General features: G+C 41.2%; 2 protein-coding genes across 2 annotated transcripts; both read left to right on the top strand.

Annotated features, from left to right (window-relative positions):
* Positions 1-2,629: 2,629 nt before the first annotated feature.
* LOC146699833 (uncharacterized) lies at positions 2,630-5,439 on the top strand. The gene is made up of 2 exons (XM_085469737.1): positions 2,630-2,847; positions 4,248-5,439. Exon 2 carries the CDS (start codon positions 4,256-4,258, stop codon positions 5,018-5,020), a length of 765 nt encoding a protein of 254 aa, XP_085325863.1. The 5' UTR covers positions 2,630-2,847; positions 4,248-4,255; the 3' UTR covers positions 5,021-5,439.
* Positions 5,440-6,963: 1,524 nt separating this feature from the next.
* LOC146699832 (oligodendrocyte-myelin glycoprotein-like) lies at positions 6,964-10,441 on the top strand. The gene is made up of 2 exons (XM_085469736.1): positions 6,964-7,273; positions 8,000-10,441. Exons 1-2 carry the CDS (start codon positions 7,266-7,268, stop codon positions 9,351-9,353), a joined length of 1,362 nt encoding a protein of 453 aa, XP_085325862.1. The 5' UTR covers positions 6,964-7,265; the 3' UTR covers positions 9,354-10,441.
* The last annotated feature ends 957 nt before the right edge of the window (positions 10,442-11,398 follow it).

Below are 11,398 nucleotides of genomic sequence, written 5' to 3'. Positions count from 1 at the left end.
TTTCTTTTTTGTGTTTTAATTTCTCTGAGTTAGCTAGGAGAGCGTCGAGTGGCAGTCATAAAATTAATGTCCAAAACAGAGAAAACAAATCCAAACCTATAATAAATTATAGATATTATCTAATCAAAAATAAACTTCCATAGTTATTATAGGTGAACATTATAGATGCAAGCCAAGAGCAGGCTGAGCACAATCCCATTTTTCCTCTAGGTGGCATAACGACCCAAAAGAAAGTGTTTGCCATCTTTCCTTTTATGGTAAAGACATGATGAGGCACTGCTTCTTTTTTAATGGTTTTGCACATTTTACATTAACTTTTTTCAAATATGTAGTAACTTGATGGGAAACATGTAAACAGTGTGTCTTAAATTTTAAGCTAACTTCCTCAGTTTGTACAAATTTGACATGTCAAGAATAAACTGCTTAGAATTTACCAAAGATGGTGCTACTTTTAACCTCAAAAAGACAAATTTTTGGCTACGAGTTGAGAATTCATTTCATACAAATGTCTAATAGGTTTAAAAAATGTGGGGCAGTGACATTAATGAGCACATAAGCTCAAAGGTTAACTTCACTGTGTGATCATAATATTCTGCAAACACTCATTTATTAGTTTTCAATTTCATACCTTGGTAGCAGATGAGAGAGGGTGGCCAGGTTTTGCATTTGGTCTCACTCTGAAACAGTGACAATAATCGAAAGGCTCACTATGAGTCGGTAAACACAAGAGCTTGAATGGTTGTAGCTGGAGGTATATAAATAAAAGGAAGCAATTCCAGTTTCCCTATTTTGGTTAGGAAGCTTTTCTGTGACCTTCAGTCAAGTTTACGAAGCCTCGGAAGGTGCCTTGATAATGAGCACTTGTGCTTGCGTTTGGTCTTTGAAATGTTTTATCTGAAGAAAAAAGAAGAATGGTGAATTGATTTCTGTATACTGGCATCAATGGCAAAGAGAGGACCTTGTATATTCTACTGCAGCTAAAAAGCTCTTTGACTCCAACTGGTACTGGGTCACATGACCAGCGTTTAGTGAGGGAAAACTGTTTCCATTACTGCAAGGTCAGCTACAGAATGACAATTAGTCATTTGTTTGATTTTGTTACCAAATTAGCAAGCTGAAAATGTACCAGCATTACATGTGCAACCAGTGGTATGTGTTATGCCAGGCATGTTCAAATCAAACCCAGAAATCACACAAAAAGCCTTCACACACACATAGCCACAATTTGGTTTTGAAACAGAGGGTAAGGTGAGAACACAACAGAGATAGTGAGAGAGCTTTCTCGTGGTCATTCTAACATTTGCTGAGTGCACCACTACAACTGTCAACCATCAATTGATGACCTTGGGACTCTCCTTAATGAAGCTGTCCACCAACACAGCCAGCAAGCTGGTTATTTATAGAAGTGAAGGTACTGAAAGAGGAAAAAAAAGGGGAAAGAAAGTGTGGCAGCTGGACGCACGCAAAACATCTACAACAAACACACCATGATCTTACTAACAAATGGGGACTTTCCGTCATTCAGTGAAAGGTGAGGGGGTTTTGAGATGAAGTCATCCTCTTTCCTTTTGTTCTCAGTTCCCCTCATACATATTTAGCCTTATCATCCTTCTCATGTTTATTAGATTAAGTCAGCTTTTAGGGCTCAAAGAGAATTAATACTCTTTGTCAGAATATTTGGCCACCGCCAGTCTGAGGACCAAGCAAATAAAGGACTATAGATGGTAGATTATAGCAGCATGACAGGTTGTGATGTTGCCTTTAATACCTTTAATTTTGCTTTTGTCATTTTTTTAATTACCAGTTTTTACTGTCTGGTGTTGTTTTCATGCTCGTGATAATTAAATTGTCTGCAGCACAGCAGGTTAAGCAGCAGGGGGTCCAAACTTTTCTGTGTCTACTTCACCGCCTGCAGAAAACATCCAGTTTATCTGCAACATCTTACCAAATTAAACATTCCCCTCTAAAGCTGAAAGTTATGAGTGCAGGTGCAGACTGCCTAAATAGCCAGAAATCACATGGGAAACTCAGCATACAGTAAGAGAGGAAAATAAAAGGGGAAGTTGATAAAATAACTCGATTTTTAATGCAAATTTCTTTTTTTTTCTTTTTTTCTTTTTTGCTGTTGGTGAACTGATGCGGAATAATGTTTTTCATAAATGTTTTATGTCATCTATAAGTGCTTGTTCTGTTGTCCTTTTCCGCTGCATGTGGTGTGTGGTAACCAAGTGTCAGAAAGGTTGTATGCTGTTTGTTGTATGACATTTACCAATGCCTATAATTAAAAGTGCTCTGTGAGCGGTCGGAGAGAGCTCAGACAAAAATATGTAGGTGAAATTGAAGACGACAGATATAGGCATGATTATTATTGCTTTAGGTTTAAAAAAAAAATGAATCTCTGGCACGTCAGTTTCTGTGAAAGGCCTTTAAGAACAATAGAATTGCTCAAAATAATTGTGTAAAAAAATAGCACAGTTTGCAGCTCGACTGGTGTCGCTGCTTTGCAAATTGTATTGATGATTATGCAGTCCTAGGTAGGACAACAATGGGTTTTACTGATTATTTACGCCTCCCTCTTTTTATAGTATGCCACCCAACAGATGTCTGCGTGATCAACAGCAACACAGAACAGAGCACCAAAACCACTTCCTTTTCTTAATATAGCCTAAATGGAGAAGTAAGAATGAGTCAGAAAGACGAGTGTGCCGTTGATTTAGATTACTGTCAAATCTCCCAGCAGCTTTCCACATCATTCACATCTCTTCACCTGCAGCATACTGAATACGTGATTATAGTATTCACACAGAGCTGTAGTCTTCTTGGAACTATATCAAGATCATCATCAATGTAAGTCGCAAACTTTATCTTTAAATGCGCAGCTTGATTATAAATCGAGTGCAGATCTCAGTTAGAAGAAGCTCTTGGTAGGTTGCATGGCAGCAAGCTTCCCACCTACGTGGACCTTGGACACATATATGGACTGTTTGAGGGTTTGATAGCCGTTTAATGTTGGGAGCATAAAAGGAAAATTGTGTTTTCGCAAATATAAATTGACACTGAAATACAGAAAAAAATACATGTTTAAAAAATTTTTTTTTAAAATATGTAAACATGTAATTAATAATTTTCCAAAGATTCACAAATTCACATACTCTTTTTGAGTACCTAAGAGTATCCAACCCTATAGTTAAAAAATGTACTCATTACCTAATGAACAGTTTTCAAAAAAGTGATTTTTTCAGCTTTAGTTTTTATAACAAAACAGAATGGGATGTCGTATTTGATTAAATCAAATCTAAAGTGTTAGTTTTCATCTTGAAGTGTTAGCCAGTGTTAATGGTGCGTACCACCAGTATAAATACGATTGTGTATATTAAACAGGATTATGCACACTTTTTAAAAAAATTGTCCAACTCCACAGATGTAAGGATGAAGTGATGAAGTTTGAGTTTAATGAAGTTCAAAACTATGAATTTGTAGTTGATTTATGAAAACTGTATTTACATAGATCACTACAGAACTCATTATAGGTGTTGGGGTAAGGCTGGGATGGTCAGGGCGCCTGACAAAAGTATACGACAACGATCCCTTCCATTTTAATACAGCTCACTAATACTCTATGCAACTGATTGGGACCCACACTTTGGAATTTAAAAAGAAATCTCCAGTAGACTCACAATGACACTGTCACTAACTTCTATTAAATGCAAAAAAAACAAGAGGTAATTATTAGTAATAATCGTTATTATTAGTGTGCTTTTGTACCTTTAATTTATTTTTTTGTTTTTTGTTTGTTTGGGGGGTTTTTTTTTGGGGGGGGGGGGGGGGGGGTATTTTTGGAAATCAAACACACTGAGAAATTACAGAAACTATGATACCGCAGCTGACAGCTAAAGGAGAAGTACTCTGAAATAGTTAGCATCAACATTTACATAAAGAGCCATAAAGCCAATAAAGCTGATGAAGATGGGACAAATTATTCTATATGGTCCTGAACAGCTTGAGAAACAACAATGCTCTGTGATTAGTTTTTAAAACAGGAGCTGTCATATACACTAGGATGTATTAGAGGAATAAAAACTGTAATAATTACATCTAAAATGTTCTGGAGTCTATGTATAGAATATTAGAAAATGCAAAGGACAGCACATGTCCCTTGTAATTGTACTAGTCTCTTTCCTGTTCCTGTTCTGACATTACTGCAATAGATGGATTTTAAACCATGTTGCTTTGCCATGTCTTCACAGATACAAACATGAACGGCCTGCTCATCCTGGGTGTATTGCTGTTTATCCCAGGGCAAAGTGATGCTAACAGAATGACTCAACCCACCCTTGGATCTAATGGCAATCAATCCACGTATCGTTTATCAACAGCAACCTCCCCTGGTTCCAGAAGCAAGGCTGAAAGTGTATCTCAGCCTGCCATCAGCTCTGCCTCCACTACCAGCATCACCACCACCACCACCACCACCACCACCACCACTGTGAAGACACCAACAACCACCCATAGTGTTTTTCAAAAATTCAAAGCTGAATGCCGTGATCTGTACATACTGTCTGGCGTACTGTTATTAAACTGCGTTCTTTTTATGATATTGACACTGATACTGCTGTGCAAGGTGTGCAAGTTGAAGAGACGTCTGAGAACCGATGGCGAACCTGTCAGCAACAACGAGTACTGGATGGGGACTGAGAATAAGGCCAAAAGCAAGCCTGACTCTGAGAGAGCAGCCAAAGAGACCACCATGTTAATGGCTGAGGTAACTCCAGCACAAGGGGAGACAAATAACGGCACCATCAAGGAAGACAGTGAGAAGGTAAAGGAGGATGAGAAAACACCAGAGGAGAAGGCGGTGGGAGATGCAGCCAACAGCGAGGAGGCTTCAGCTACACCTGTAACTGCAGCTGAAGATTCACCCTCCCCCAACCCACAGGCGGCCACCGAAGCCCAGCTCAGCCAAGCTGTGGAAGCAGCCTCCTCTGAGGGCAAAGAGGAAGGTGATGCAGAAAAGAAATAGAAGATTCCTATCTCATTCCTAAGATTCCCACCACTTCTAAATACTCGGGTTTTATGGATCTTACACTGTGTGTTTCGTACTATGAGTAGCTCATGAAATAATTCCCCCTATTTGTGTTCTTATACAGCCTACATCACTCTTCTTATATAAGAAGCTTAATATATGAACATTTTGTTTTCTTTGCCAAAGGATGTGATGTGGAGTTTTGTGTATAGCTGCCCTTATTTCACTTTGGCTTTAAATCCTTTAACTGTAATTTTTTTCTCCAGACAGATTTCAATTTGATAATCAACCAGCTGTGTGTATTCTAAGCTTGTCAACCATTTTATTACTGGGAAAACAATAGAGTGATGTTGCTTCCAATTCTTGTGTGTGAAAATTAAAATATTTTAACATTAGAATAAGCTTTTTGTTTCTTTCCCCCCAGCTCACCTTGTGTGTTTGTGTTTTTCCTCTCTTACTCTAATTTGACAATCACGCAACCAGCACAACAGAGATCCATCATTCAGAGTCATCACTGGCCCTTCAGCTGTGTAACGAGCTGGCATTCGTGTGTGTGTGTGTGTAAGCGGTCTGCTTGATTAGCAAGCAGAGAATGTGCGTCCTCCAGGCAGTGCCACTCAACTCTAAAAGAATGCTCTCTTTCACCTCAGCCAGAGCTGACAAAAGACATACATAGAAGCACAGACACACACACACACACACACACACGCAGAAAACTTTTCCAAAAAACCAATACGGGGTTGTTTCCGCTGTCATGTGCAGAACTTTGTTTATCCACTTGCAGGTGACGTCATGATGAATGTGCACCTTTCTTTAGCAGTTCTGAATAGTTTGTTCTCTGCTGAGCTGGGTAGTGCATTTATACCACTGGCACTGAATGCAAAAGTAGAAGAGATAAAAAGTAAAAGAGAGAAATAAAAGCATGGCTCTAGGTGATGCATGTACATTAATGAAATAATGAGTAAATAATTTCAGCAACTCTTTACTGCCTGTATGGTGCAGCAGGTATACAAAGTCAAATTTGGGTTATTGGGTGTTCTTTTTTTTTTCTTTCCTGCTACTGCTGCAGTATTTGGCAACACTGCACGAGCTGAAAGCAGTTTTATAGCACGCTAAGGGTGGTGGTAGACAGATGTGGAGTGATCGTGAAGCTTCTTGTAAGGGCCAGTTACAGGATACATGTAACTTAACCTCATCTCAGCAAGCTGCTAAACCCAGAAAAGAAAGTACAGAAAAGAAAAGGTGGGGAGGAAGTAACAAGCACTTTGCTGAAATGTGTTTTTGGTTAAGGTGACCACTGAGCTGAGACAATAGTTTTAAAAAAGAAGATTTCAATTAACTGCTGCCAGGGTTCTGCAGTCAGAAATGTGAGCTGTCTTTGTGCAAAAATAATTTTTGTCAAATTTGTCGCACTTGAAAAGTTGAAACACTGATTAACTGTCTCTTTGGACCAAGTCTAATTTTGTGGTAGCAATACAGCAATGCAGTGCAGAACGGAGAGTTGCCTGTATTGCTGATGACAGGTAGGAAGCTGCAGCAGAGGGAGAGTGCTCTGCAATAAATCATGGTGCTCTTTTGTGGCAGCCTCCAACATTTACGAGGAAAATAAGACCCAATTGAAGCACATCATTACATTTGCAAAAGGAGGCTTTAAGAGGGGGTGTAGATTATGTGAGATAACTGATAACAGTCGATCCTATTTAAATACAAACAGGGCTGAAATCCGAGCACAGCAGCAGCTGTTGTTTTAAAATGCAGAGGGAAATCTTGAGAGCTGCCAGGTTTGGAAGGGACCAAGTGGTTTCCTTTGTAGTCCTTTTTATGCAGAGATCCCTTCATTATTTCTCCTTACCTCCATCCTAATGCACCCCCTCAACCCCCACCTTACCCACTCACAAGCACCCCAGCCCTCCCCTTTTACTTCCACTGCACAGAGTAAATCCAGAGCTTGCAGTGTGTGATCACGCCAACCCCAAAAGATCCATAAGAGCCGGTAGTAAACTCTCAGCTTTTCAAGGAGCAGCCAAGGACCAAACTGCAAAGAAGTGAAGGCAGCCTGAGAAAAAAAGATACAAAAAAAAATGGTCGAGTAGGCAGAGGTCAATTCTATGAGCGGAAAAGGGTGAAAAAAAACACCTTCAGCAGAACACCAGCTGGTCCTGGGATCAAAAGCAGAAAAGGACAGGGGAAAGAGGGGGCTGGACAGCGAGAAGGAGCAGAGAAAAGTGAGTGGAATGATAAAATGAGAAGGTGAGTTCTGAACAAATTTAATCACTCTTTTTACTCACACATTCTGCCACACCCTCGGCTCAAAGATACTGCAGTTTCAACAGCAAGCAGCTCGCGACTGTGTCTTCGCCTGCCTTCGGACCGGCTGATGCATGAGCTCTCTGTGGAGTCATTAATAAAAACCCATCTACTGAGCTAGTTCTCCTCCTCTGAGAGCATGGGAGTGACTTTACTGACAAGCGCTGATGACTGAACACGCAAACTGATGCCAGGGAAAATGACAGCAGGGATTTCTCATCCTTTTGTGATGGATGATTTTCTTCAATAGATTAGAAATATCCTCCTTGAGTTCAGATCAAGCGCTTATCAGTTCTACAAAAGGACACAATTAAGCACTTTCCTAATGTTGCATATAAAGGATACTGCTACAGAATCTCTAAAGACATGGCTGCATAATTGGGGGAGTCAGTTTGGTATGTGACGTTAATGTGTGTACCTGCAAACAATGTAGTGATGCACAGGAAACATTAAGCTACCTGTCTGTGCACATGTGTGAGAGATGTGTGTATGTTTGTGGAGAGAAAGTGAGAAAGAACCAGCCTGTATAGTTTGAAATGCTTCTCCTGCAGGCAGCAAATGTTTGTATCCTTTGTTCACTATTTTCACACCCTGCAGGCCTCGCTTTCAGTGTGCCTTCTGAAAATGATGCTGTGTACAAATAACACTGGTTTGCTGTCTTTCTTGTAGGTGGAAGCTTTCTCTTCTGGAGCTCGTGCTCGTGTTATGGCTTGGGTTGCGAATTCTGGCTGTGTGTCCCTCCGTGTGCTCCTGCAGTCGCAGCCACAGGGAGGTAGACTGCTCCTCGAGGGGTCTAAGAAGTCTGCCCAACAACTTACAGTACAACCTGCGCTCCCTTAACCTGTCCCACAATCGATTCCACAGCCTGGATGACCAACTTACCGCTTACACCCATCTCCGCGTTCTAGATTTGTCTCACAATCGGCTGAGCCGACTGCCCGCAAACCTACCTCGTTCCCTCTGGCGGATTTATGCCTCCTCCAACCGCATTCAGTTGTTGGACAAGAATGACACGGTTTACCAGTGGAACCTGCAGCTGCTTGACCTCTCCGACAACAAAATGGAGAGAGCCACCTTTATCAACAACACGCTGAGCAGTTTGTGCACGCTCAACCTCAGCCACAATCACTTCTGGACTTTGCCCACCAACCTACCCGTACGCCTGGAGATTCTTGACCTGTCCCACAACTGGCTAGTAAAAGTACTTCCCGGATCTTTAGATCGGCTCCCCAGACTAACTTACTTCTACCTGCATGCTAACCGCTTCTCTGCAATGCCTCTTGGAGTCTTGGACAAAATGACATCGCTCAAAGTCATTGCTTTGGGAAACAATCCTTGGGCTTGCCACCTTTACGCCGACATCAGTTACTTGCTCTCCTGGACTCAGCGTACCCCCGCACGTGTCCTGGGCTGCCCATGCCACACTCAGCCCGTCTGTGGAGGGGTGCGCCCTGGCAGGACGGGAGGGTGGCATTATGCCTCCTACAACTTACCCCCATTGGCTGCCAGCGCCAAGGATCTGACCTCTATGACCCCCAAAGCTAGTGTCACCGGCTGGTGGTATCTGTCTGTTTCTACCTCGCTGAACACTCCTGTTGCCCCAAGAGAGACATGGGACACAAAACACCACACTTTCACAGCCACACCCAGCATCAGCATGGCCACCCTGAAGTACAAAACCACAGGCACACACCTAACTATTGATCACATGTCTGCAAGTGTTAGCTCTGATTCTCTTCATGTCTCTGCAACAAAGCAAACCTCAACCACAGACACAAGTCTCCTTACAGAAATGACCGATGAAGATAACACGACATCTGCCACAGATCAATTTTTTACCACAGATAGTCTGTTCATCCAAACAAAGAAGACAACCACACTTCGCACCAGAAGTGTGAGGAGGCAGAATCCATCCTTTCCAGGTGGTATCCCTAACAGTAGCCCTGCTCTTGTTTCCTGTTCCTGGGATTTATTCCTTCATAGCTCAGCGCTCCTGTCTCTCATTCTGATTCAAGTCCATTGAAAGACGAATGAAAAGGCCCAACACCAGTTTATAGCACAAACAAGTAGAACAGACACAAAACTGAATACTGCTGCTGCGCTGCAAACCTTGCATATATATATTACCAGCTTTACAGCTTTAATTTCAATGACAGGCTTGAGCTGGGTGTACTGACACTTTTAGAATTACATGTGCAAAAACAAACAACTTTTCTAACATTTTTACAAGCCCTGCTTTGAATGTCTTTTTAAGATTGTAATGAATCTAGCAGAGCACATGATGGCACTATACATCCAGGTACCAGTCTGTTATGTAACTGAGTGCCTGGTGCTTCATGGGCAGCAACAGTCTATTTCCAGGCTGTCCAAGGTGCACTTCAGTACACACTAATGTCCCCAATTTAGAGTTTTAAATGTTTTATTTTTTTAACATTTTTTTATTGTTTCCCTATTTGTTTCCCCAGTTTCACTCTAGATGTGTATTTTTGCTTTGACTTTGTGCAACATTTCATCCTGTTAACTGTTTCCGCTCTCACTGTAGCTGTCCTTGATGTCTGGCCTGCTCGTTTCATACAGGGGTCAGGATGTGTGATCGAAATTTCGGGGACACGCACATAACAGGAGAGAACAGAGACTCTTTGGAGCAGAGGGCAGACAAATGGACATTGTTGCGTCACTACAGTTTAACAAAGTCCAAATGCTTGGCGCTGCTTCTGCATTTTGATCACATCTCAGACTTAAGTGTCCTTCATGATTCAGTGACGCTCGTGAAAATTATCTGCATGCTGACTGAACGTCGCAGGAATGCTAACTTACTTGTGTCTTGCCGCAGAGCATTAAAGCGCAGACACTTTCGTGATATTCAAATCTCGACTGCATTAAACGCCAATGATGTAGCAGCCTGCAGGTTTTTTTGGGTTTTTTCTTTTACAATTTTAGTAACGCTTTTGCATCTAGACCTTAAAGCTGCCAACAGAGGGAGAAAAGCACCACAGAAATCTGCTTTTGATAAACTGGAGAAGAACTAATGTCAGGAATTAGTTTATTGCTGGGTGCTGCTTCAAAGTGTTTTCTGTAATGTTAAATAAAATGTTGGCTATTTACACCTTCTGATAATTGTTTTCATTTCACCACTCACCACCTCCTCTTCTTTTCTTTGCTTTATCCTACCCTGGAAGACAGTTGTTCTAATTTAAAGTGTTCAGTGATTAAGTGTTAGGGGGAGAGGCCAAACAAACGGCAAATTAATGCTGAGCTTAATCTTGGCTTGTTTCTACACACTTGCTCTATAATAGGCAAATGAAGGAAGTGAGCGGCCACGCTGCATCTCCAGTGGCTGGATTTTATTCTCTTGTTTTTAAGTGTACTTGCCTTGTCTCACAGTTAATCACGAATCAGAACACACACAGAGTGTTTTCTGCTGGGTACTGTCCAATCGCTTTTCTTCCTTTACTTGGAAAAAAGGGGGTAAACTGAAAAAGAAAATATATCGTAGAACAGACACTATCCCAGAGGTTCAGGTGATTCGTATGACCTTTATCAATGGGTGCAAGACAAGTGAGGACAATCTCACATATGGGAACATCTGGGTCAGACAAAGAAGAGCTCCTCTCTGGCGGTGAGTGGCAAACGAAGGCGCGAGCCTCGTGAACAGGTGACAATATGGTGTTGTGTTTCCACCAGCACAGTCAATGATAAACACCTGATGCAATGAGAGGCCAAGAACCTGAACAGCTTACCTTCTAAAAACAAGGTGAAGTAAAGGCAAATAGTCTGTATTCTCTTGTGTGAATCCTTTTTTAATGTCACAGAAAAATCCACATAAAATACTAAGAAGAGATATTTGATGTGGCTCAGCCAAAACTAGCCTATATAACACTATGTAATGCAGTTTATGTTACTGTTTGTTAAGTCTTATGCCACAAAGATTAAAAATGTTATATTGTTAGTTTCAAAGTAAGAGTTTGTGACCAGTAATAACATTTACAAATGTCATCGTCCTGGTCCCCAAAGGTTTTTGTGGCATAAGCAATCGGGGAATAAAAAAATGCTTTTTTGTAAAAAAAA

This window comes from Copadichromis virginalis, linkage group LG10, assembly GCF_057382275.1.
Source record: "Copadichromis virginalis isolate Kocher_CV1m ecotype Utaka linkage group LG10, C_Virginalis_male_GT1.1, whole genome shotgun sequence".
Lineage (NCBI taxonomy): Eukaryota > Metazoa > Chordata > Actinopteri > Cichliformes > Cichlidae > Copadichromis > Copadichromis virginalis.
This window is presented reverse-complemented; position numbering and strand designations above follow the sequence as displayed.